We start from the raw sequence: 26,162 nt of genomic DNA, 5'->3' as shown, positions 1-26,162 counted from the left end.
GGAGCAGGATGGGGACAGGGACACTGGGAGCCGGTTGCTCCGGGCGGTGCGTCCTCTCCGGGGACCTGACGAGTCACTGGGAATGGGGGACAAACAGGGACGACTGAGGGGGTCGGCACAGCGCCACTCGTCGCCGATGCCCTCGCTGCGGGTGGGGGTACTGGTGGGTCCCGGTGCTGACCCCTGGTGAGCTCGTGCCGAGGATGGAGCCCCCCAGCGCCTGCTGGCAGTTCTGCAGGCTGGCGTGCCTCAGTTTACCCGCTCCACGGCCCCAGGCGGGCACATCCCTACGGCACCCTATCCCGGGCAAAGCTCCTTTACTGCGAAGGGGAAAATTCCAACCGCTCGGAAGGGGCCGGGGGTCAGGGTCCGGCCGTGCACTGCCCCCGTTCCCAGGGGAGAGCCGTTTCCGCGGAAAATTCCCAGCCCGCGCACGCGGGGCCGGGTTTTCGGCGGCGAGAGCTCACGCGGCCGCTCGGGCCCCGCTGCGGGTCAGCGTTTTCCAGCCGCTGGGAAGAGCCTGTGTGAGAACCGGCTCCTTCCCACGCCTGCCCGGCCGTATCCTGCCACCCCTCCGGGGCTGAAAGCCGGGGCGATGCTCAGATCCAGAGGGACCAGTTGGGCATCGGGTCTCCGAAGGACAGGGGTGCCCGGCACCAGTGCCCATTGGTGTACGGTTCACCCCCGTAGGATCCTCCTGGAGAGCCCGGGGTTGGGGTCAGAGCCACCCCGGGGGATGACGGCTGTCCCCTTCCTGTGACAAAACCCCTCACCAGGGTGGGACTTGGCTCCGGAGCCAGGGTCACATTCCCCGAGCCCTGGGACGTGCTGTGCAGCACCGAGCGCACTGCCGGCCCCACCGGCACCAATCCTGCTGCAGCCCTGGAGCAAGCAATTCGGGGCTTCCACAGCTCCGGGACACACCAGGCCTGGTCCCCAGGAACCCAGTTTGGTGCTGGGCTGTACTGGGAAGTGGGAAGCATCCCCAGCGAGGCCGTGGAGGGTTGGCCCGGGTGGAAGGCAGGTCTTGCCTGCACCAGGCAGGGCTTGAGCAGAGGGGGAAGGCACCAGCGAGCCCACAGTGCCGGGACAGATGCGGGAGGCGATGGGGAACCTCCGGGCACTGCCCAGCAGGAAAGACCGAGCCCAGCGATAGTGCCGGAGCCCCCGGCACCACGCGCCCTCCCGCCAGGCGGATGGGATGGGGCAGCACACACGGGCGATGCTGCTGTTGGCAGCGGCAGGAAATCCTTCCCCTTCCCGGTTTCCAAGTCCCGCTGGCGAGTGGTGGCCCTGAATGATCCCCTGTGACAGCCAGTTTCTGTAGAGACCCGGCATGCTGCGGGAGAGCTGGACATTTTTTCCCAGTGCTGCTTCCTATCTCCCATGCCTACGTAAGCCCAGCATCTCCCAGCTTCCACCAGCAGCTGGGAGAAGGTCTGGGAGCGGCAGGGATAACGCCCTTGGCTTTACTTTCTGCTCCTGGGGTGCTGCGTGCCCCCACGAGCTGTCCCGAGCCCCTCCGAGCATGGGGATGCTCCGGGGCAGGTTCCCAAAGGTGAAGCTGGGGCCGGATCAGGCTGCCAGGGCTGAATTCGGCACGGTGGCATCAGGGTGATCCCGGGCAAGGCGCAGTCTGGGGGGGCAGCCCCTCCAGCAGGGCAGGGCCAAGAGCCAGAGAGGGCGTAAATGTCCCCAGGAGATGTAAACCAGCCCAAGTTTCACAGCACGTGCTCAGGAGCGGACGCGGGTCAGCGTCCGGAGGCAGAGCCAGGAGAGGAACGGGAGCACTAAAAACCTTTCGGAGCATGAGCAGCCAACGGGATCCCCCGAAAACACAGCAGGAGCCCAAGACCCAGGGAGGAAGGGAGAAAATCTTGGCGTGGGGCAGGACTGTCCTGGGCTGGCCGGTGTCAGCCACTGCTGGCAGGACCAGGGTGGGGTACACGGAGCCCCTGGGGGTGACACAGCACTGAGGACACGCGGAACGGGCTGAAAATGGGGGAAAATTGGGGCAGCGCGTGCTCCAAGCACCGGCAAAGGCAGAGCCTCTCCCAGCGCTGCCTTCTCTTGGCACAGACTAAGCTCCGCCTGGAAGTTTGTATTAAACGTTTACGAGGGTTCAAAAAAAGGTGTACAAAAAAAGGGAAAAAAGCCACACCTGCCTCTTCTCCTGGGGGGGCTGGTAGAAGCAACCTGCCCCCCCAGCACCCCCCATGCCCTGCCCCACGATGAGCTTTGCCCACGGGAAAACACCCCCGGCAGCCAGGACAGGGTTAGAAGGAAGCTCAAAGGCTCCGCACGCACCTTTACGCTCAGTCCTTAATCTCGACGTTGTATTCGTGCTGGGATAACCCGTGAGCCTGGAGAGAGCTTATCCAAAGGGAAAAAGCTCCTGGCTGGAGGCTCACAACTAATACAAAAATAAAGCATCAGCGCTTGGGGCTGCTCCCTACACGGGACCGGCCCCAAGTGCATAGTCCACGAATGCCCAGGGAGACTTCTCCAGCTGTGAGAGCCACCTGCGGAGCGGTTCCCTACGTGCCTCCAGCATCCAGGAGCCAGGACCGGGCAAGCAGGGATGGGGAAGGACAGACAGACGCAGCCCTCACGCTGCAGGAGCACGTTCACATGGGGTAGTTGAGAACGACGTCTTGTTTGGCCAGCTCCAGCAACATGGGGTCGTCGAAGAACTTGCTGATGCTCACATCCTCGCTCAGGCCCTGCAGGGTAACCGCGAAGCCAGAGGTTATTCCTCCACCAGCCTCACACCGCCACGCCGGCAGAGAGCCCACCAAAAAGCCCCGGTGTCCCTGCACTATGATAAATTTTTGGGCTCCAGAGGAGGCAGGAGAATTTGCAGGGATCAAGCGTTGCTCAGCAGCTCACAGACATCTAACAGCCTCTCGGGAAGCTGCAAGTGTGTGGTTGCTGCTGCTGAGCGTAACTACCAGCTCACTGCCCTCCCAAAGGGGACCTTGATTCCCTCCGCGGCCCCAGGAGCCCCTCCAACCCCTCAGTCCAGCTCACTACACCAGCACAGGAACCAGTTGTTGCTTTTTCTGCTGGATAAACGGGCTGAATCAGGCCACCAAGGGGTCAGATGGGCTGGGGAGGGAGCGGGGCTCAGCGCATGCCGCAGAACCTTGCTTTTGGGGGGAGCTGCTGCCAGATGAGCGGCTCATGAGACCATCACAGGCACTGGGACGACCACAGGCACCAATGGGCAGCATGAGGGATCAAGTGTGAGGGAAGTCCAAGGCACAAAGGACATCGTTCTGCTCTGGGCACACAGAGGGGACGTGGCAAGCCCACAGGACACCACCACAACAGCTCAGCTGCTGGCACAGATGGACTGATGGACGGTACGGGGATTACTCCCAGATGTACCTTCCTACGCCTGGTCTTGATCATGAACTCTCTGGCCAGGTGCGGGGCTGGCTGCGGCTCCAGGGGTCGGATGACGATGCTTTTGTCCAAGGGGTCACCAGGCACAATCTGAAACACAGGGCCAGGTCATAAGAGCAACACTGGGGCTGGTTCCACCTCCAGGAGAGCCTGAACTACAGCGGGAAACACTCCTGTGGACACCCTCAGCCTTGGTGTGACAGCCCAACACCCCATCTGTTCTCCTGGCACAGAAAAACTGTCACATCACTACTGGTGATCATTCCTGCCAGAAGTCGCTAATACAGTGTTGCTAACTCAAGCCAAGAGCACGTCCCACCTTCCCCACCCGCCGGCGTACTCTAAGACCTCTAGAAACCTGCTAAGCAGAACAACCCACGTGGGTCCCAGTCAGCACAACCCTCTCCAGAAACCAGGCACATTTATTCTCTCCAGAGCCAAGCCTCAGGCTTTCACATCTTGACCTTTAAGCCAGCTCTTGGGGCTCAGACTGCTGCTGCTCCCACCTGGCTGCACCACCAGTAGCTGTGCATCTCACAGGCTCGTGAGAGCAGCTCCCACCAGACCCGATTTGCCCCAGACAGGGAAGTGGCCAGGGGCCAGTATTTTGTCCCAGGCCCTGTTTGCCATAGGTTTAAACAGCCTTCTCCGAGAGGCAGAGCCAAAGCGTGGCAACCCGTGTCTTACAGCAGACCAACACGCCCGAGCCCTGCTCCAAGCCCTCTGCTCCCCAAGCTGCAGAGCCCCGTGTGCACCCTAACAGCTTCCCTGCTCCTGGATGAGGGTGTCCTCTCTCCGGGCACAGAAGGGCCATTATGCTCAGCAAGCAGCCGCATTGAGCGCTCCCTCGACAGGGCAAAGGGTGACGTGACTTGGAAAAAAGCTGTTGACTTCTGGCAGACACTAAACTGCTGGGGTGCAAAGCCTCCCCAACTTGAGATCCTTTGAGGATGTTCTCCAGAGAAGTTGTCCTACCCTGTGTTGGCCATAGCACCAAGCTTTACTGAGAGCACCTACCTGGTGCCTGATCCTACCAGGTTCCTCTTCCCCATCTCACCAGGTCTTGGACTCACCTGCCAGTGGTGGAAGACAGAGAGCGAGAAGGCTTGTCCCTGTGTGTGGGTCCTCAAGTCTGTCTCAAACCCAAATGAATCAATGGCTGGGATGAAGGCTTTGATGGTGTAGAGAGGGGAGCCTGGGATCGGAGCATCTTGCGTCACGTGGCCTCTGCAACACATCAAAAAATCAGTCTTCCTGTATGTCACAGAACCATAGAACGGTTTGGGTTGGAAGGGATCTTCAAGACCATCCAGTTCCAACCCCCCTGCCATGGGCAGGGACACCTTCCACTACACCAGGTTGCTCAACCTGGCCTTGAACACTTCCAGGGATGGGGCAGCCACAGCTTCTCTGAGCAACCTGTGCCAGTGCCTCAGCACCCTCAGAGGGAAGAATTTCTTCCTTAGATCCCATCGAAATCTCCCCTCTTTCAGATTAAAACTGTTGCCCCTCATCCTATCACAATAAAGATTTCTTCCTAATCTTTCCTGGAGGCCCCCTTTAAGAACTGGAGGCCGCTAGAAGGTCTCCCCGGACCCTTCTCTTCTCCAGGTTGAACAGCCCCAACTCTCTCAGCCTGTCTCCATAGCAGAGGTGCTCCAGGCCCCTGATCACCTTCGTGGCCTCCTCTGGACCTGCTTGAGCAGGTCCCTGTCTGTCTTACGCTGACCACAGTACTGCAGGTGTGGTCTCATGTCCCTGTACATCACCTCCTCTCTGACACTCAGGAAACACGAGGCACAAACCAAAGGCTGTGTGTGATCCTGGGTGTCTCCTCCCCACACAGCACAGGGGCTGGGATGAGTCAAGGAAGCTTTCAGCTGTCACGTCACACAGATTTCACCCTCTCTCCTCACTTTACAAGCGGAGAACATCTCTAGCAACCCAGATCTCAAGCGAGCAGTTGCTGCTTTGCAATCCTAAGGTGATGGCAGCTGGTCAGAGCAGCTCACCTTCGCCTGGCCAGGACCGTGTACACCGCAGACACGCAGTCGGCAGGAGCCTGCACCTCCACGAAGTAGTAGGGCTCCATCAAGCGAGGGGTGGCCTGTGAGGAGAAGGGGACAGAAGCCACTGAGCCTCCAGCAATGCCAACACAATTCGGTTCAAGAGTCAGGGACTGGCACGCTTTGGTCAGACAGCACCTGCCTGGGGATGAAAGGGTTCCTGCTGCCCCACGGCTGCCCACACCAACGTCAACCAGACACTGAAAGGAGCTTTTCTGCTTCTGCCATGAGTCATATGCTTCTCTCCTCCACGCCCACCCTTCCCAGCAAGCCAAACGCCAGCAAAAAGGGGAGACAGAGCAGATGCACGCAAGTTTCCAGCCAGACTGGAACGTGATCGCTTGTGAAACCCGTCTGCCAGCCCATGAGGGTGCTGGAAACATTAATGGATGAATGAGTCAGTTTAAACCAACATCCCTGGGGCAGATACCGCAGCACACACGCAACTCGCGCTCCTCGGAGCCCACAGGAGCTGGCACAGAGCAAAGTTCAGTCTTTGTCACGCTCGGCATAGTCCTCACCATCAGGAAAGCAGAATACACCACTCTCCGGGCTGTCGGGATGATCTGTCCTCCACCCCGGTGCAAGGGCTCCTGAGCAATCACTGCATCCAGGATCTTAAACTTCACGTTGCGGATCACTGAGGAAGGGCAGAAATGACAGCAAGTGACTCGAGGGGGATGTTCTCTGCCCTCCCAGCACCAGCTGTGCATCCCCAGGGACCCTGAGCACATAACTAACATCCAGATGAAGACCTAAAGCCACCAGAGGTAGTTATCCCAAATTTAACTCCAGCAGGGAAGTTGTGACCATGTCCTAACCCTGCACATCGAACACCACCAATTCAGCAGGTGACGTTGCAGGGTGCTCAGCGGTCTGCACCTGAACAATACAAGCAGAGCCAAGGGCTGGGAGAGCCAGCTTGCCAGCTACCAAGCTCTGGTTTGTGCCAGTGCCTGGGTGGCATCAGCAGCCAGGAAAAAGAGGAAGATTCCGTTATCTCCCTTGTCACCCATCCCCAGAGCTGTTCCCAGCTGCAGCGTGAGAAGGAAATGGGTCACTGAGGGACTGCACCAGCAAAATCACTTGAATTCTTAGATATGGCAGAATTTAACCGATTTACTCACTCTGCTGTTCCACAGGTCCTACTTACATTCATCACAGAGAGGCCCTTCCCTGGTGCCCCACTGAAATCCCTGCACAATGCTGTCCTTCACAGAGCCCAGCAGCGACTTGTCCACCTACAGACAGACAGACAGGCTGCTTCAGAGCCCAAATCTGCACCACCAGGCAGTAACAGACAGACCCCAGTGTTTAAAAGCCAGTTCCTAGAAGAGCAGTAACGTCCCCCTGATATCCCTAATGTCCCTCCCTCGCTGTCACAGCTCAGGAGCATCATCTTCAGAGTCTGGCATCTAGAGCTGTAAATTAAAAGAGGCTGTATTTTGGTAATCCTGAAAGGCAGGCCAGTTAGTTGCCAATTTTGAGGATGTTGGCCCAAATAGCAACACCTGAAAAATAACAGATGATGTGCTAGCCAGTGTAGGAGTATGGCAGAGAAAATACAGCAGATCTGGGATCCGGCAAAGCCATGAGCGCTCCAACACCACTAGCACCCTGCTGCAGGCTCTGGAAGGAGCGGTCACCTCTTGGCACCACCGGACAAATGTCTCACCGCAACGTAACCCCCTGCCTGTGTTTCTCACCTCTGAGGGCAGCGTATCATCTACTAGGATGTTCGGGCCGGTGGCGTCTGGCCCAAAGGCCCAGATGGAACGGGCAGCCAGCAAATCCCAGTCGTATTTGGTCTGGAAGAATTCACCCAGCTTTTTTCTGATAGAAGAAGAATGGAAGAAAGTTTAGGAAACAAGTATCCGACTGTACTCACGACAGATTTATGAACTTGCTCCCTTCAGGCACAAAATGGTTTCAGCTTTTTACCTGGAGCAACTCTATTGCTGGAGGAGGGATGCTCACGGACTAACTGGTAGCAATACTGAAGCCAGGGCCCCTGCCTAGAGGCTGCTGGCCGGTAACGTGGACCTTGCAGATCCCAGCATTCCCTTTTTTCCCCAATTATTTGCTTCTAGAAGGATTGCTGCTCTCCCTAGATCAGTCATACCTGTTCCACGTTATCTGGACCACTTCATTTTCAATGTCCTCTGCGAGTCCCTTCTCCAGAGGCTCGGCAATCATCGTGATCTTGTTCCTGAGAAGAGAGACAGTTGCAATTAGTCCACGGAATGATGGAAACGGGAGTAATTGGCAGGACCTCAGGGACCGTGCGCTCCCTCAAACATGGCTAGGGAGATGAAGCCATCTGTGTCCTTCAGTGTTACTGTCTTGCTTTTAAAGACAGCCCATGCACTGAACTTCTCTCCGAAGCCTGTTCAACTCCAGAAGCAGTTTGCTAAGGGGCAGTGTGACTCCATCCCTCCTGCCAGGTGCCCAGCACTCGTCCGGGCTGCAGAAGGCAGGCCATGGCCAGGCAATATGCCTCTGTAAGAGCCAGCACTCACTGTGTCCAACGCACGGGATGTTGCCGTGGAGAACCTCCCAACGCCAGTAACCTGCCCCCAGAGCAGGTCACTCCGCATGCCCAGCAGTTCAAAGACTGACCTAAAACTGGAACTTTTCTGTTCCCAAAAGTAAGGCTGCCAACCATGGAGAGACTATACCAGAATAAAGGAGGGCAAGAAGAACCAGAAACCAGAGGACAACACAGGAAAGCCATCTTCAGCATATGACAGATCATGATTTCCCTGAAAATTCCAGCACTAAAACGTCCTATGCTCCTAGATTTCATCCTGGTTATTCAGCCTATGTTCCCTCTCAGGTCTCCCTCTTCCAAACACGCGCATCTCATAATGCACTGCTGGAGGAGGAAGATGAAATGAGGCTGCAAGGCTCCAGTGCATCACCAGGAAGGAAAAAAATCCATTTCAAGATGAAGAATGAGTAAGAGAAGACAAAGCTTTCGTTCAGGAAACGTTTGGGGAGCTGCTGAAGGCAGCACTGGGCTCTTTGGCACCTGCTCTAGGATCCCAATACATCCAGTCTTGGAGAACTGCTGACTGTGAAATGTAGCTAAAAGAAAGGAGAACATGGATCTGTCTTTATTCCTTCTGTTCTGAGAGTTCCTACAAAACACAGAAACCTCCCTGTGACTCGAGGGCGTTACTGGAGAGCTCAGCAGAGCTGCAACAACGGCAGGCACCGACCCAGGCACGCGCCACGTGTCAGAACAACAGCCACCGAGAACAGACCCCTCGGAAGGGACGAAGTCTGGTCTCCAGGGAACCCCTGCACCTGCCCTTCTCCCATGCCCAGCTCGCCCATGGGCTCTTACTTCTTGTTGGGTGTCTCAGCAAAGCACTTCAGGGAGGACGTTTCCACCACTGTCTCGCAGAATGTCACGACTGGGTCGGCGACCTGCAATTACGACAACAAGCTTGTAAGATTTTCAAGTACTTTTTTGTTTATTAAGAGACTTTTTGAAACTTTTGACCACCTACAAGAAAAATCTCGTTCATCTGCCAGTGTTTTCATCAGCATTGTGTAGGAACCACTGAGGCCTGCACAGACAGCTTTACTAATTCCTTCGTTCAAACAAGACAGGAACATTTAAACCTAGGTCCACATATGAAAAATTCCGCTCAAATTATTTATTTGATGCTAGTCAGGCATGGCTGAAGTACAGGAAGAGGCTGGAGCATGGTCCCACATCTCCCTCCAAGCCAATTTTCAGGCTCTCAATCACAAAGGTGTGACACAGTCAGGCTGCAAGAGTTACTTTGGCATCCTAACAGCTCTTTTTTTCCCCCCTTTTAAAAGGACCTGACCAAATCCATGCTGTACATTCAGCTTGGTTTATCTTCCCGTTCTTCTGAGACAGGGGGACAAAACCCCCTCCCCAGTGGGGAAAACCCCTCCCTCATTTCATCACCTTGATATCAATCTCGGAATACATCTTCCGTAGGTCATGCATCACGCAATCCAGGTAGAGCTCCCCCGTCCCCAGGATCACATGTTCCCCAGACTCTTCCACCTGGAAAATAAAGCCAGAGGTTCGACCGACAGCGTTACTGCGCACAGGCCCTTCCCTTCCAGGTTCCTACACAAGCCTGAGGAAGTATCAGCTTTAAATAAATTGGTCAGGATCAGAGCACCCCAAGGAAAGCTCCCCCAGCCCTTTCTAGCAGAAAATGCTGACGTGCTCTGCAGAAAGCTGCTTCCCTGGCACAGCAAGGTGTGTGTTTTTCTGCTGGATTTACAGTTTTTTGCTATTCCCACATAATTTATGAGATCGACTGCAACAGCACGGAAAGAAAAACCCACAACAAAGGAAACGGCCCACAGCAAAAAAATAATTTAAGATCAGGCTACAAGGTGGCCCACAGCATGAGCTGAAAACAGTCAAGCATACACCAGAAATACCTTAGTAGTAAGCGAGGGGTAACTCTTGTTGACTTTGCGAAGACCATCTAACATTTTGGGGAGCTCCGAGGGGTTGACTGGCTCTACAGCTATTTTGATGACAGACGTGGTGTTGAACTTCAAAGGACGGAAGATCTGAGCCTGAAACCAGATATGGACAAAGAGCTGAAGGTCCACATCATTAGGTGGCCACTGGAGCTACACGCAGCGTTTGATGCTGTTCTCCTTCCCTTACTGGCTCTTGTGCCCTGGCTCCTTGGCAGAGGTTTCAACCTCACCACCGAAGCTTTTTCAGATGTGCTCCACGCCCCTGACTCCCTGTAAGGCCGAGCGATACCAGCTAGGCACAGTACCTCCTCATTGCCCCGCGGCTCCGTGACAGTTGCAGTCTTCACTATGGGCTGGTCCACTCCTTCTATCAGCACCCAGTTGCCAGCAGGAACCCGGTTGACCTCAATGTGGTACCTAAAAGGCAGTGGAGCATCACTGCAGTGCCCACTGCTGCCAGCCCCAGGCCCCTTGCAGCACTGTCCTCCTCCTCGTCCCTGGCACCAACAACTCCACGTAAGTCCTCCCCCAGATGAACACACTGCCCGAGCTTTCCATACCTCGCAACCGAGATCCAGAGGCGTCCGACAGTGCAGATTTGGGAATCCTCCTCATCTTCCAGGGTATAGTTTTCTCCAAGGACCTTCACAGGCTGCCCAGCGTGGATGGTACCACTGAGCACTCTGCCAAAGGCATGGAACTGAACACCATCATCCGTGCTGTACATTTTCGTCGTGTGACACATCAGTGGACCCTTCCCGAGAGACAGAGAGAGAGAAATGAGCCTCTTTCAAAAAACAGTCAAGAAACAGACACAGACCTGGTAGGACTCATGGATACAAAGGGATTAATGGGCTGCACTTTAGAAATACTTCTTTTGACTTGTCAAGTCCTTTATTTCCTTCCACTGGGAGTCTTGTATCTCCTTGCCTTGTATGGAGATGCCCCAAATGACTTTGGTGGTCCTTTCTGGAGCTCTCCTTCCTCCTCTTGTGGAACAGTTGCCCAGAGAAGCTGTGGCTGCCCCATCCCTGGAAGTGTTCAAGGCCAGGTTGGATGGGGCTTTGAGCAACCTGGACTAGTGGAAGGTGTCCCTGCCCATGGCAGGGGTTTAGAACTGGATGATCTTGAAGGTCCCTTCCAACCCAAACCATTCTATGGTTCTACAATAGCAAACAGTAGTCGGGACAAGGCCATGAGAAGAAATGTCATCTGCTGGCCTGCAAACCAGCTCAGGGCAGAGCACCCGAGTATCCACAGATCACAAGTCATTCCACAACCAGTGATCTGGTGAGAGCCACCACTCTACAGTTTTATGTCGGTAATCACAACTCACTAAAATAAGAGATTTATTTTCTCTCTAGACATTAGAGCAAAATTTCATAGATTTCATTTCATAGATTTCTAGGTTGGAAAAGACCTTAGAGATCATCCAATCCAACCGTCCCTAATCCCCATTAAACCATTTTCCTAAGTAGATCATCCACCCTGTTCTTAAACACACCCAGGGATGGGGACTCAACTGCCCACCTCCCTGGGCAGCCTATTCCAGTGGCTGACAACCCTTTCGAGAAGAAATACTTCCTAACATCCAACCTGAATCTCCCCTGACTAAGCTTATACCCATTTCCTCTTGTTCTATCACCCATCACTAATGTAAAGAGCCCTTCCCCCACCTCCCCACCATCCCTTCTCAAGTATTTGTAGGCCGTAATCAGGTCTCCCCTCAGCCTCCTCTTCTCCAGGCTAAACAGCCCCAACTCCCTCAGCCGCTCCTCATAAGTTTTATTTTCCAGCCCCTTGACCAGTTTAGTCGCCAAAAAAAAGTCACGGACAACTTCCTCACTGAGCTGCTGGCTGGCGTTGGTGGCTCTCGAGAACTCTGCATGACAGCTCAGTACGAGCTGGTTGAGGAGGAAGGTTTTTGCGAGGCTTTGAGAGGAAAGGTGCTGACTAACTGATGCAGGGTTATTTTTATCAGCACAGTTCAGATCAGTTTTCTCAGAGATTGGAGAGAAAATCAAACGTCCAAGGAAAAGGGAGAAAAAGGCAGCAAAAGGACACAAAATCACCCTGCCGTTCCCACGTGCTTCTGAAGTCCTGACCTAGTCCTGCTCTCCTCTGAACACTGTCAAACAATTCTTCCTCTCAAGGGCTGCCCTGGCAGGCAGCTAAAGTTTCTCCGAGTGAAGAGACTTGTTTCAGTATCGGATGAGAGGTTTCGAAACGCTGCAAGTCAAATCTGTGCAGATGGCTGTCTAGGAGGCAGCTGCCCTGCCAAGGCAGTCACAGGAGGGCATATCTGCCACGCTCTCGGACGCTCCGAGCAAAGCCAAAGAGTTTCCTTACGTCAGGGTCGCATTCACTCATGGCCTCCCCCAGGTCAGAGTCGACACCACCGGTGTAGGTATGTTCGATTTTCGTCTTGGCTCCCACCTTCGGGGAGGGGATGTGCTGCACACACATGTCCACGAAGCCTGGAAAAGTAACACTCCGTGAGAACACGATCAAGCAGTGCAGAGGAAAGAAACGGACTCCAATGAACACAAGGCAAAGCCATTCTGACTGCAGGGCACCCACAGCAATGGGGAAGATGCGAGCGGCGTCTCGAGGTGTCCTTTGGGCAAATGGCTTAATATTTTATGTTTGGAAAGCCAAGAAGGGATCTGTGCAAGCGAGCACTCCATGGCTGTAACACAGCCCTTAACTCTGCTGAGGTCAGACCAGGGTATTGGGAAGACTGTGGAGGGGAAGGCAAACAGCGTTTACCTGTGAATTCCCCAAAGAACTTCTTGCAGACAAGCCGCAGGAGGGGCCGAATGTTCAATTTCAATTCCTCTTTGGTCAGGTGGATCCCAAGTTCATCCAGAGTCCTGGGCAGAGTCGTGTCCACGTCTCCCACCACCTGCAAGACAACGAGCACCACTCTCAGCTCTACTGCAGGGGCCCAAGCCAGTAACTCCCAGGTGCAGCTTCACACACCAGCCATCCCCCTCAGGGCTCTCGACCTGCTCTGGTTTGGAGCTCAAACGAGAACGGGCCAGCAGGTTCAAATTATCACTTGGCTGGTATCAGAGCACACTAGAAGGAGCAAAGGCAGTTCTCTTAACTGGGCAAATATCGGACTATATTTGCAAGGAGCAACTGTTAAGGAGTTGCTCCCCATTGCTCTGCTCCCCCAAACCCAGAGATCTGTGAAGATCCCACTGTGTAAGGGGACGGGTGAGCCCCTCAGGCACCAGGGACACCACCACCCAGTGTCCAGCCCTTGGCCACTCTGATCTGGAACTGTGGGAAGGAGAATGAACCGCCACATACCTGAGCCAAGATCTTGTACAGCGGCTCCAGAATGAACTCCACAAAGCTGCGCTGGGAACTGCTGGTTGGAGCCTTTTTAGTGAACTTGCGGCTGTTGGGAGACCAAAGGAGAGATGAGGAGCAAGCGCTCTGCAGCCTGCAAGCACCCCTACTGCAAACACAGCCTCTGCTCTTCCCACCTGATCTTCTTCTCCCTCCCAGTCCTCCTGGGAAGCTGTCAGGGACACAGGAGTCATGCTTACTCCAAGCAAAGGCCAGAAGAGGCTCTCTGCTCCTACTTATGGGATTCAGGAGGACCACATGGATTCACACCAAGCAGGAGGCCTGACTCAACCCTTCCCAGATACTACTCCATCGCAGGACAACTCGGGCTGTAAGGGACCTTGTGTGGTCATCTAGTCTGCGTTTTACACGGAAAGGAGGGAAAAACCCAGCAATAAACTAACAGACATTTAAACAGGCTTCTTACGTCTTCGGGTTGAAGTAGATGTCACCCCACAGCCGCTTTGCAAACTCCTGATAATTGATGTCTCCTGAAGGGGAAAAGCAAACGGCAAAAGTCTCTCAGAATACACTGTATTTCTCTCATCTTGGAAATCTTTGAGTTTTGGCTTTTAAACTAGCCCTGAGGATTAAATTTAATGGACCGATGCTGGCGAGTGAACGCTTGGTTCCGATTCGGAAAAAACGATTACGCTCTGACCTGGGCAGACCAGGCAGAGAGGCGGACAGAAAACAGTCGACCGAAGACAACAGTGTGGGTTCACACACCTTCCTTCTCAGGGACATTTCAACTCTCTCAATTACACACAAGGTTAGAGTGGAGAAGAGCTGCCCTGCCAGGCGCCACGCTGCAGGAACCCGCTTACATCTGCTTCATTTTCCAAACGTTAACACCACAACCTGACGCTGTAGTGTCAAGGTGCTGGGATGGCTTACGCCCCATCCGCCCCGCGGGCTTATCGCAAGCATTTTCTGCCTTGCTGAACATCTCCAGGTTCTCCTCTCTTTTTCAGCTGATGCACTGAGTGCACAGGCAAAACACCCAAGTGCTAAAGGAACGGTGTAGTGCTCGGCTGTCATGGTAGATTTGCAAATAATAAGACAGCGGTGATAATTTACAGCAGTTTCCAAACAAGCTTTTGCTGTGGGCAGATGTGCAAGCATAAGAAATTTCATGGTGGCTGCGGTTTTGACAGTTAAACTACTGTAACTCATGTTAGTTGAAGTGTGGTGGCTGCACATAAAATCCCTGATGGCAACAATTGAGTGTTACTGACTTCAAGCACCCGTTCAGCTCATGTCTGCCCCACACAGATGACATCTACCGATCTTTATTGGTGCCCCAAAGAAGGGGTATCACCCTAGCAGGCATTGAGTTAATGCTGTGACACCCAGGGAGCTCATTTATTTCTCCAAACTCACGAGGACACACGCTAGTCCTGGCACGTCAGTCCCTGACCTCTACAACCTCACCCTTCCTCAGGCTAACTTCTTTGCAAGAGCTCGGCCAGCTGCTTTACAACATCCTTCTTCCTCTGCTCACGGCTCTTACAGATCACCCCGAAATCCCCAGTGTGAGACTTCAAAACCCTGGCTGTACAGCTGGCTAACGCGAGCAAAAGCCCCACTTTTACACGTGGCAGATTGCCCTGAGCGGGCACCTGGGGAACAGAAAATTAAATCAAAGCCAGAAAAAGACAGTTTCTTTAAAAAGAAAGAGGGCAAGAGTGCAAAACCTTGTGGGCCAAGCTTGCACCCGGCTGCAGCTGAGTCTCAGACTCTGGAGCCTTTTGTGAAAAGACGGGCAGAACTTAACTGCTTCGCTTCTGAGCTGTTCCGAGGAGGAGGGAAAGCACCACTCACACACTCGCCTTCAACTGTCATGGTGGGACTTGGTTTTTTCTCCTTAAGGCTATCTATAAAATATTGGCTTCTGACTCAAGAAACATTTATCAGGAGAAACTATTCAGCTAAAACCAAGTTAGAACTGTATTTTTGCTCTTTACCACCCAGGGCTCAGGCCTGCAGTACCTCTCAACTCCTAGAAATTCAACAACATATATACTGGTCATACAGGTGCAGTGAACGTCAAAGCTGAACGGCTTTGAACCTCAACAAAAAAGGTGAGGAAATGAGATGTTCAAGTGTACAAGGTTTCTGGATAATCCTCACCATATGTGTCTGCATAAATCTTTGCAAAAGATCCCAGCGTGAAGCAGATGCTGTACTGTGAACTGGAGAAGCACACGTTCCCCAGAAGGGGAGACAGAACGAGGTTCTCATCGGTGGAATACATGCTGAGAGGAAGAGAGTTTTTAGAGACAAGAAAAAAAAATTGAAAATCAATGTTATGAACCAAGGAAGACACTTAAACCCACTTCCCACACCAAACAGCAGTATGTGACAGGCAAGGATCCTGCATTGCCAAACAGCATCTTACAAGAAGCTGCAGCACGCTTGCCATCGGAACGTCAGGTCAGTGTCATTTTATGACTACAAACTTCAAAGCATTACTGTGCGAGGAAATATTTAAAGCCAGGAACTAAAAAATCACCAGAACAAGCGCTTTATATTTTTTGTCAGGTCCTAGTTTTTCCTGCCCTAAAAAGAGGCAGCAAAGCTGGTCACCCAAGAAAGGGGGAAAAGCTAATGCAAGGGAAAAGCTAATCCAAGGCCAATAACAGGGACAGAACTGAACCAGAACAGTTTCGATGAGCTCACAAGCGTGCCAGACAGGATAAACTACCCTGCTCCGAGCGGCTGGATGCCAGCAGCAATGGAACAGAGACACACGCAAGTGAGCTCGTGTGCAAACCCAGCCTGGGGCTGTACAGGCCACGGTGCAGACACACACACGCCAAGGGAAGAACGCTGTTCAGCAAACCACCCGCACGCAGAAGAACCCGCAGAAACGATGCGTTGCTACGGTGAAAGCTAGAGAAGATGCGCCCCCTTCTCTGAGCAGGGTCTTCCGAGGAGATGTGACCACAGCAGGATCACAGTCTCTGTTTTGGGGCTGGGACAGTGAGTTCCTGTCAGTTTAGTAACAAGTTCAGGAGCTTTGAGACGTTTCAGCCTACAACTTGGGATACGGCCTGGACAACCTCAGTGTATCTGAGACATTTGGGAGCACGGGAGTTCCCTGCTTTAGTCATATGTGCACTTATGGGGGAAAAAGAGCTTGTCAGAATTCAGGCAGGATTGGCCCCTCCTATATAATTCAATATATCAACTGAGATGAATTTCTAGTGCTTCTTCCTGCCTCGTTTTCTACAATTCAACACATATAGAGAAACTGGTGAGTTTTTAGGCGCACGCAGGGCTCACAGAGAAAAGCACCCGCGGTGGCGAGGGGACAGCAAGCCCGAACGACGCGCCGTCCCGAACACCCGTACCTGATCAGACCATTCACCTCGTCCACGATGTGCCTGAGTTTGTAGTACGCATCCGTAGGGGGCAACTTCAGCTCCAGGATCAGCCGGTCGATCTTGTTGATGCACACGGTCACCGCCAGCCTTTCCTGCACCGCGTGCTTGATCAGCCTCTCCGTGTTGAGCATCACCTGCAGGGGATCACGAGCACAAACGCCCTCAGCAAACGCCCTCCACGGAATGCTATCTAGGGCGTGACGGGCAAAGCAGCGACCCTCACCAGCGGCGCTGCAAGTCTGTAGAAAAGCCTCAACTCAGCCGCCAGCCAGCAGCTAATCTTCCGGAAATGTCAAAGTAGGTGCTAACCCAACCGAATTCCTTGAATCCCACCCCCTGGACATGTCTGATATAAATAACCTGCTCTGTTTTAGGTATCGTGGGGATGGAGATGCGAACAAGTTGGATAATCAGCCTACAGGTCACATGTATCACATCAGCCCTGGACACAGAAGGCAGAGGCTTGACTCCCTGTTTTGGATGGAAAATATTCTTGCTTCCCAAACTGTCCTCCAAAAACCCCTCACCTGGAAAGCTGAACCCATCCCAGGCAGGATCCAAAACTCCAGCAGAAGAGATTTTGAAATTAACCCGCAGGAGAACCTGGCACTCACCCCCTCAGCCGCATCAATGAAGAGCACAACGCCGTCCGAAATGCGAAGGCCGGCTGTCACCTCGTCAGAAAAATTGACGTGACCTTCAAGAACACAAAACGGTGGTGAGGACCAGGCTGAGCCCTGACGCCAGCAGCGCAGAGGGTGGAAAGTCATCCTTCTGCTCTGCAGCATGCTCTGGTCACTGGTACCCAGTGAGGCAGAACACAGATGGCTTCATCCTCAGACAGGGACCCGGGAGCTCCGCACAGGGATTCGCTTCAGCTTTAACACTATTTTTTGAGAATAAACACAACAACTTGTTTAACAGGCACTTTTCCTCACATTTGTTACTGTTTTTCTCACAGCTCCCTGCAAGTACTTTAGGAGAAGAAGGAAGATTACTTCTCACCAAAGAACAACAGATGCCTCTCCCTCCAGCCTCCTCCTGCGCTCTAACCTCCCTCATCTCGAGCTGTAACTCAACAGATGTGTCCCGAGACCCTCCTTCCTAAAGTTTGGCCTTGGTTTCTTACAAGAAGTTGATCTGTGGTTATATTCCTCCTGCAGGAGCTTGTCAGAGGCTCAAGGGAACTTGCTCGGAGTCTCGCTGTGGGGCAAAAGCATTGGAGAAAAGCACGGTCCCCACTGCGCACGGTGATACCTGGAAAATCCAACTCTACGTGTGCTTCTCGTACCTGACCAAAACATATTTCCAGCCCCATTCGCCCTCCATTAGGCCTGCTGATCAGAAACAACAGCCTAGCTAAAAGCCAGCGCCACAGTCGTTACTGCTGGAAGTGATTTCAGAAGACTGAACTCAGCTAAAGGCTCAAGACCAGGCTGGAATCACCTACAAGAAACCACAAAACCAAACACGAGTTTCTGTCTGTCAGAGAAAACTTCCCAGGGTTTCACGGCACCGAAGCAGCATTTCCAGGCGAATCAGTGAGGTTTCAGGGTACAGATCCTTTCTTTGTGTTTCTGGTAGCCAACGCTACAGAATCCCACCACTACCCAACACAAAAGGTCTTCAAAGGCCCTCACTAACCCTCACTGTACGTGCTTTTACTGCTCCACTCCCATCAACAGCACTCTCCAGAGAATCCAAGAGGTTTACTAATGAGAAGAACTTTGGTTCAAATGGTTCGGGTATCTGCTCCACACGTCAAGCTGCCTTCAGCTAAGAGCATCCCAAACCAGAATTTTCAGGATAACACAATCACCTGGGGTGTCGATGATGTTGAAGAGGAAAGACTTTCCTTTGGTGTCCGGCAGAACAATAGTCACTGGTGTGCTCTTGATCCCTACTCCCCTCTGAAAAACAGGAAACCAGGATTATCAGTTAAAAGAAAAAAAAACAAACAAATATACGTCACCATAGAAAGATGTAAAAGATGACCAAAGAAAAATCAGAAAGCTGGAAAGGAGGGTCCATCCAGGACATCCTGTTATTCCCAGGGAGAGAGTAACAACCTCGGATTGGTGCAGTATTCAGCCCAGTCCATCCATACTGGCTTAGACTGCCTCACTGCAGCCAGGCAAGTATAACATGCAACACCAGCGACAGAAGATGCACATTCTTCTGTGCTCTCGCCTTCTGCTGCCACCAAGCTATACCTCAAAGCGTAAGATTTGATCACCCAGGGCATAAAGTAGAGCATGAAGATGAGGAGAAAGAAATGCTGCACAGGATTCTTCTCGTCATGACAGTATTTAGCGAGTAACAAAACAAGATTCCCATTCACACCCAACCACATGGAATCAGAGCACTCAGCTAAGAGTTCCCATCAATGGGAAACGAGGAGAAATATGTTTATTTTGAAATTGCGGTTTTTCTCCTCATCCACCACTGCAGCGAACCCCTTCCACTCCTTTCTCTCAAAGAAAACAGGAGTTACCCATATGCTGGTGTTTTTTACATGGAGGGTGCTGAGGCCCTGGAGCAGGTTGCCCAGTGAAGTTGTGGCTGCCCCATCCCTGGAAGTGTTCAAGGCCAGGTTGGATGAGGCTTTGAGCAACCTGGTGTAGTGGAGGGTGTCCCTGCCCATGGCAGGGGGGTTGCAACTGGATGATCTTTGAGGTCCCTTCCCACCCAAACCATTCCATGATTCTATGGGATAAGGCTGCTATCAAGATAACACAGGTTATCATCTCAGATAAGTAAAATCATACATGGAGATGATGGCTGCAGGAAATGGAAGTAAGTCAGACCAGGGATCTTACTGAGGCAAACAAGAAGAGCAGATCATTTTATTGATAAAGAAAGTAATCAAAATGTGGGAGGCACAAGAAGATGTTAAAATGGAAGAGGAAACTGCCTATAGTAAACAACTGTGAGAAAAGCATCAGACAACTGGATAAAAATCACTGTCTGTTCCAGAAGACTCACTCACCTCTTGCTCTGTGAACAATATGTCAGTGTAGCAAAGCTGCAAGGACAAAACAGAAGTCAGAATATCACATTTTGGTACCAAATGTTGAGTTTGAGGCAGGACACAGTAACTCTTTATGGAGGGTTAAGGTGGCAAGGGAGAGAGACAGAATTAGGACTGAGCTCTGGCTTTCCAGCCTCACGTTCTAACCACCAAGCCACGTTTTCCCCACATCCGGTCACGCTCCCTCTGAGTGTAAAAGCCACCCCGCGTTCCCCGGGGCAGGAACACCCCAAAAGCTCACTTACGTCCTGGTCGTAGCGCTTCCGGATTTCTGGGTGCGTCTGTTCTATCAGGCAGTCCACAAAACAAGTCTGAAAAACATCAGCCCGCCAGAGAAAGGAGGTGACCATGTTCAGACAGATAATTACGAGTGCAATCCCACCCCTTGCCGTAGCAGCACAGAGAACGTGTGCTACAAACCTACAAATAACGGCATGGGCAAGAGGAGCAAGAGACCGAGGGGTCGGGAGCAGAGGTGAAAGTCAGCAACAAACAGTCATTACTGCCCGGTGTACGTCGGATATTCACACTACCTTGCCGTGGTGAAGGTGCCCACAGAGAGTCACATTTCGGATCAGCTCCGAGTTGTCCATCAGATCTGCCAGGAAACTGGAGGAATGAAACACAAAAGACCATTGGAGGCTTCTGCTGTGCCTAAGAAAAGCAGGTGCCATTTCAGCTACACTTTCTATCCAAGGTGCCCCCTGAATCCTTTCCAAACTTTCACGCTGCCAATGCCCTGCGGAGGAAGAATCCCACTTCCCAGATGGGAAGGACAAGAGAGTTGGAGTCCTAGACAGATGGCAGTGGGTGGGAAGCTACGGAGCTGGTAAAACTGCCAGCGATGGAATATTATTGAGTAGTTTTCTTCTTTTCTAGTCAGCGTTAGAGCAAAAGTCACACCCATGTACCCAGCTGGTGAAATACGTCCCCTCAGACAGTGGCGGGCACTCGGGTACACCGCGGGCACCCCATGCTGTTTTAAAAGGTGGCCACGGGGCTCCACGCACCGTTAATTCTGCTTTTCAGGTCTTGAACCCCTGATGTTCCCAGGGACTCAAGGAAACAGAAAATGGAATTTAAATCTTTTTAGAATCAGCAGCTGAGTTGGGTAACGACAGGTTGGTCACTTCTGCACGGGTCCTGGCCAAAATATAACCGAGATCCTAAATTACCAACTTCTCTGAAAAATAACAGGAGGTTATAAAACACACATCCATTGCTGGGGGTCTGGAGAAAATAAGTGCTGCCAGACAATCTTCTTTCTAAAAAGATTTCATTTTCCCTGATGCGTAGGCTTCTTAACACACAACAATTTGATTAAGAGCTAAAAACCCCCAAAATCAATAGTAACACTGATTAAAAGCTTGCTTATTGGTCGTAAAACAAGGCTAAATGGGAAATCGATACCAAGCTTGCAGGTTTCTGGCTAAGTCCCACCAGGAATTTCGTATCAAGGAAGAGGACGAAGAGGAATTCACTACAGACGGGACGCGCAGCGGACACGGGGACCGGCAAAGCGGGAGGTGACGGAGAGTGCGGGTCACCGACTAAGCGCCCAGCAGGCTCCTTGGTTTGCACCCAGCCAGATCAAAACTCTCTCCGGTAACCGAACACAGCCCCACCGCCAGCAGCAGGGCACAGCCCGGGGAAACAGCCGTTCCAAAAAGGTCCTCAGCAGCCCAGTAACCAACTGACTGAACACCAATTCCAACAAAATTCTTGTCGCTGGAAAACAGCAGGGTCCTTGATGAGGGACTGCACATGGTGGGGTCTGTCTGGCACACTGGGAACTACTGGTTCTGGGATCTACACTCGAAGATGACTACTAAAAATTGGGAAAAAGCTCTGATAGCCATGAAGTGGTGTATGGAAAGCTGAGCCTGACACGACAGCTCAATCTGTTCGTACTCATACGGAAGACGACACATGGAAACACCGGCCCCGCAGGATGCCGAGCCCTCTGCTCCCCCACAAAACACCAACGTCGATGCCAGGGCGGTATTTTTAACAGAGACAGCAAACCATCGGCTTTATTCCTTACCATGGTGGCGGGAAGTACCACATCTCGACTCTGAAATGGGGTTGGAATTTTTCCCAGGAGGTTTTCTCCCAGCCCTGGTGACCCTGGGGCTGCTTCGCAGGGTCCAGCCAGCAGACACCAGCGAGTGCAGCGCACTGCAGCGTCGCGCTGACCGACGCGCTACCAGCAGCACAAAACTTCCACCTGGAAACTTCCCCAGGAGAGACGGGAATTAATTTGAGATGGAAGCAGGCCAATGATCAACAGGATCAACCCAAAACGTCCCAGTATCAGGTGTGCCACTCACTGGCCATGTAAATATTTCCTGAGCCAGTCAAGAAAGCTTGCCCTCAGCAAATGTGCACTGGGGTTCCGAGTCTCAAGCTCTGTCTCAGCGGTCGAGGTAGGATTCACTTTCTATTTCAGAAAACTCTGCCCCGTGCTGCATACTGCAGAGGGAAAAGTCTGTACAATGGTTAGTCTTTGTGACGGTTTGATGGGGGGGGGTTCTGGTGGCAGGAGCTGGCCACCAGATCGGACTCCCATCCCCCTCGGGGTTGAGCCAATCATCGGCACCTCTGCGAATTGCCTTATTCAAGTTGGGACAAAGGAACCAGAAAGGCGTGCCTTTGCCCAGGAGCGAGGAGAGGGGAGAAGGGCGCTGCCCCCGCTCCCTGGCCCCCAGCCAGGCGGCTGCCCATGCCAGGCCGGCACCACGCGCTCAAGATGGCAGTGGCGGAGCCGCTTGGGGAACTCAGGGAGCACCCTGCTCCCGGGGTGCCCGCTGGGCTGAGTTCACCCAGAGAGGACTGAGATCTGAGAGAAATGGCCACACTGACACCGGGTCAGTGAAGATGGAGTGGGAGGAGGTGTGCCGGAGCTGAGTTTCCCCTGCAACTGGTGGCGAGATGGCAGGCGGCCCCCCTGCAGCCAGGACGGACTCAGTGGAGCAGAGACCCACTCGCAGCCCCTGGAGAAGCCCACGTCAGGGAAGAGATGCCTGAGCCTGAGAGAGGTCGTGGAGCATGGGATGCACAACGAGTAACTGTTAATAATGGAGCATGGGATGCACGACAAGGTCGTGAGGCATCTAGAGTCCGTGGGATGACCCACGCTGAAGCGAGTGGCCACAACTCCCTAAGAATCCGAGACTGTGGTAAAGCCCACACTGGAGCAATCCGATGGGGAAGGATTGCCTCCTGCGGGTAGGACTCACGCTGGAGAAGTTTGTGGATTTTTCCTCGTGAGTAGGGGATCCACTGGAGCAAGAGAAAAGGGTGTAAGGACTCCTCCTCCTTTAAGAAAGGAGCGGCAGTAACAACATGGATGAACTGACCTGCACTGCCCCATTCCCTGTCCCCCTGCGCCGCTGGGGGGGAGGTAGAGCCGGGAACAAAAGGAAAGGGGGATGGGGAGGTGTTGTTTTAAGACCTGGCCTTGTTTTCTCTTTATCCTCTCAAGTAACTGGCTTTGTTTCCCTTTGGTTTTTTTTAAGCAACTGTTAATAAATTGTTTTGCTTTAAGAAAGCCAAGTCTGTTTTGCCCAGGACCATGGTTGGTGGGTGCTCTCTCTGTTCTTGTCTCGACCCTCAGTCCTTTTATTATATATTTCTCCTCTCCATTTCACTGGAGAAGGAGTGAGAGAGCAGTCGTGTGGAGTTTAGTTGCCTAAAACCATGACAGTCTTGTACTTTCTTCCTCTTGATTTTGGTTCCAAACCTGGGAAACGGCTGCACTTTTTTCTGTTGCTGGTGTCAGTAAGAAACCAAGCCAATGCCCCCGAAATCCGCCTCCTCCACACCGTACACACCACTTTTCCTCCCTACCTCTGCCTGCCAGCAACAAAAAGGGAGGAAATCAGAGCACAGGTGGCTTGAGCCAGAGCACAGGCTTAAAACCCGACACACTTACTCCATCTCATAGACAGTGACCGGCAAGGTCTGCTCCATCAGAGAGAATTTCTTGGTCTTCACAGGTTTAATAATAGGCTCTGAAAACAAGAGAAAAACCAACAAAACATTGTTAGCAGAGACCCTGAACCCCGCAGGCTCACACACAGCCACGGGGAACAGGGACTTTGGCAGACAAACCCACGGTTTTCAAGCTGCCAGATTCCCTTTGCTTTTTACAAAAGCAGTTGATGATCTAGATGACCATGTAGCTCCCTAGATGACCGTGTAGCTCCCTAGATGATCGTGTAGCTCCCTAGATGACTGTTGTAGCCCTCTCCCAACTGAACTGCTCTATTCTGTTACAAAAGGATCAAATGAGAGCACTTAAATGCATTTTCATTTCTCAAGCCTCTTTCCAGTGTCTGTTCTTCAAAAGCCAGTTTGCTTGGCATTTGCAATAACCCCACGTGCCAAAAGCTGCACACCACTGGACAAACAAGAGTCTATGTGTTCCTGGGGCCGAGAGGGAATCCGAAAAGGGCACTGAAACCGACGGGGAGAACAGAAGGGAATATTATTTCCCCTTTTCTAAGGATTCATTAAGAGTTTTCTCCTCCCTCGGTACCCACCTCGCTGCTTTCTCGCCACTTACCAGTGAGAGGCTGCGTGTCTTCCTCTTGTACTATCGTCTCTACTTCGGGCCCGTAGACCTCCTCGGCGGTGGGATAGTATTTCTTATCCTCATGCAGCACCACCTCCATGCCAGGGTGGTCCTCGTCATGGTCCCCCATATCGTCATCATCGTCATCATCCTCGAGCTGCAAACACCAGTTTAGCTTTGCAAACACCAGTCACCCCAGAAGGCACAGGCTTGGCACCATACGGCAACGGGGAGCCACGAGCCAGCCAGGGAGCCGCCAGCGCGGCACGGGCACCCCCCAGAGCAGCTTGCAGGGTGCCCTCTGCGAGCAACACATCTCTTCCCGCTGGAAATCAGCGGCACCTTGGTAATTAACAGCGAGAGGACTTGGCACAGGCAGCGACTCCCACCCCTCGCTCACGCCCAACAGAACCGCGCTCGTGCACGACGTGACTCCGGTCACACGCGGCACCGCTTCCCAGTGAACCACAGGAACGGGAGACAGGAAGGAGCAACTTTGGTCCTCGGATGCCTTCCCCATCGTGGCACAGCCTCCCTGCCCCGTCTGTGGATCCTGCTCTGCCTCCACTACCGCGGAACTGAGCTCCTTGCAACGCTGCTGCAGCATCAGCAAGTTACTCAAGGCCGTGCCGCTGAGCGGATACGGATCCTCCGTTTGCTTGGACACAAACAAAAACGCCAAATGTGGCTCGAGCTACAGATGCTCCCGGTTCCAGCCGCCACTCATGCAAAACCTTTGTCTTTCCCTTTCCGAGAGGAACAGGAGTTGCTGCATCCTTTAAAACCCAAATCCACTCTGATCCTCAGGAGCCCAACCCCATCACTGAACAAAGTCTCCCAGCAGAACCCGAGCCCAGCACAGGGCAGGAATCACTGGCAACTTGGGAAGCCCGCGGCGCTCATGCCCTGCGTCCATGGGGGTACGGGGCAGGATGAGGCCCGTGCCAGGCTCCCACGGGACACCGATCCTCCGCCCACGCCCCCCGCTCACCTCGTCCAGATCCTTAGACTCTCTGCCCAGCTCATCGTCGTCATCGTCCGAGTCCAGCTCCGGCCCGATGTAGTTCCCAAACTCGTCGTACAGGTCGGTGTCCATGCTGGGGGCGGGGCGGGGGTCACAGGGGGGTCCCGGGTCGTGCCCCGGGCACCCACGACTCCCTGCCCAGCCATGGCCATGACCATGACCCTGATCCTGACCCCGACCCCGACCCCGGCCCCGGCCCCGGCCCCGGCCCCGGCCCCGGCCCCGGCCCGCACCGCGCGCGCCCCCCCCAGGCCCTCCCGCCCCTCACGGAGCCCCGCACCGGGACGGCCGCGGCCTGCCCGCCGAGCGCCCTCCGCCTTCACCGCGCCCTCGCCGGGTGCCTCCCCCCGCCTCCTCCCCAGGTCCCCCGGCACTCCCGGGCCCGCCCGCCCCCGCTCCGGGCCCACCCGGCCCGGCCCGGCCCGGCCCCGCTCTCACCCGCCGCGCTGCTCCCGCCGCCGGCGCCGCCGCCACCGCCGCGGAAGGCCCCCGGGCTGCCCGGGCCGCCTGTCTCGACGGAGCTCCCCCGCGCCGGCCGCCGGCGCCGAGCCCGCGGGAGAAGGGGCAGGCGGGGCGGGAGAAGCCGAGAGCGGTCTCGCCGGAGTCCCGGTGGCCTCGAGCCGGGCCGGGCCGCTCGGGGCAGCGGGGCCGTTTCAGTCAGGCGCGGCGCGGGCAGCCCCACCGGGGCCTCGCGTCGCGCCGCTCGGTCGCTATAGCGACGGGAGGGGAGCGCGCGCGGCGGCGGGAATTCGTCTGGGGCCGGTGGGGCTGTCGCGATAGAGTGAGGGTCCCCAGGGGCCGGTGGTGTGCGTGACCCGGCGGG

At 53.8% G+C, this 26,162-nt stretch overlaps 1 protein-coding gene across 1 annotated transcript; it reads right to left on the bottom strand.

Annotated features, from left to right (window-relative positions):
• Positions 1-2,220: 2,220 nt before the first annotated feature.
• EFTUD2 (elongation factor Tu GTP binding domain containing 2) lies at positions 2,221-25,801 on the bottom strand. Its single transcript, XM_086626736.1, has 28 exons — positions 25,778-25,801; positions 25,307-25,412; positions 24,307-24,472; positions 23,674-23,752; positions 20,273-20,348; positions 19,985-20,050; positions 19,698-19,733; positions 18,528-18,618; positions 17,323-17,405; positions 16,676-16,842; positions 15,453-15,577; positions 13,747-13,810; positions 13,278-13,368; positions 12,729-12,864; positions 12,309-12,436; positions 10,520-10,713; positions 10,265-10,376; positions 9,912-10,052; positions 9,421-9,522; positions 8,824-8,906; positions 7,597-7,683; positions 7,181-7,307; positions 6,628-6,715; positions 5,996-6,114; positions 5,421-5,515; positions 4,482-4,635; positions 3,391-3,498; positions 2,221-2,723 (listed from the first exon to the last, which is right to left on the bottom strand). The coding sequence occupies exons 2-28, from the start codon at positions 25,409-25,411 to the stop codon at positions 2,628-2,630; spliced, it is 2,919 nt and encodes a 972-aa protein (XP_086482862.1). The 5' UTR covers position 25,412; positions 25,778-25,801; the 3' UTR covers positions 2,221-2,627.
• Between the last annotated feature and the right edge of the window lie 361 nt (positions 25,802-26,162).

Source organism: Tauraco erythrolophus, chromosome 25 (assembly GCF_009769465.1).
Source record: "Tauraco erythrolophus isolate bTauEry1 chromosome 25, bTauEry1.pri, whole genome shotgun sequence".
In the NCBI taxonomy this organism is placed as follows: domain Eukaryota; kingdom Metazoa; phylum Chordata; class Aves; order Musophagiformes; family Musophagidae; genus Tauraco; species Tauraco erythrolophus.
The sequence above is the reverse complement of the archived record's forward strand: the minus strand, read 5'-3'. Positions and strand labels throughout refer to the sequence as shown.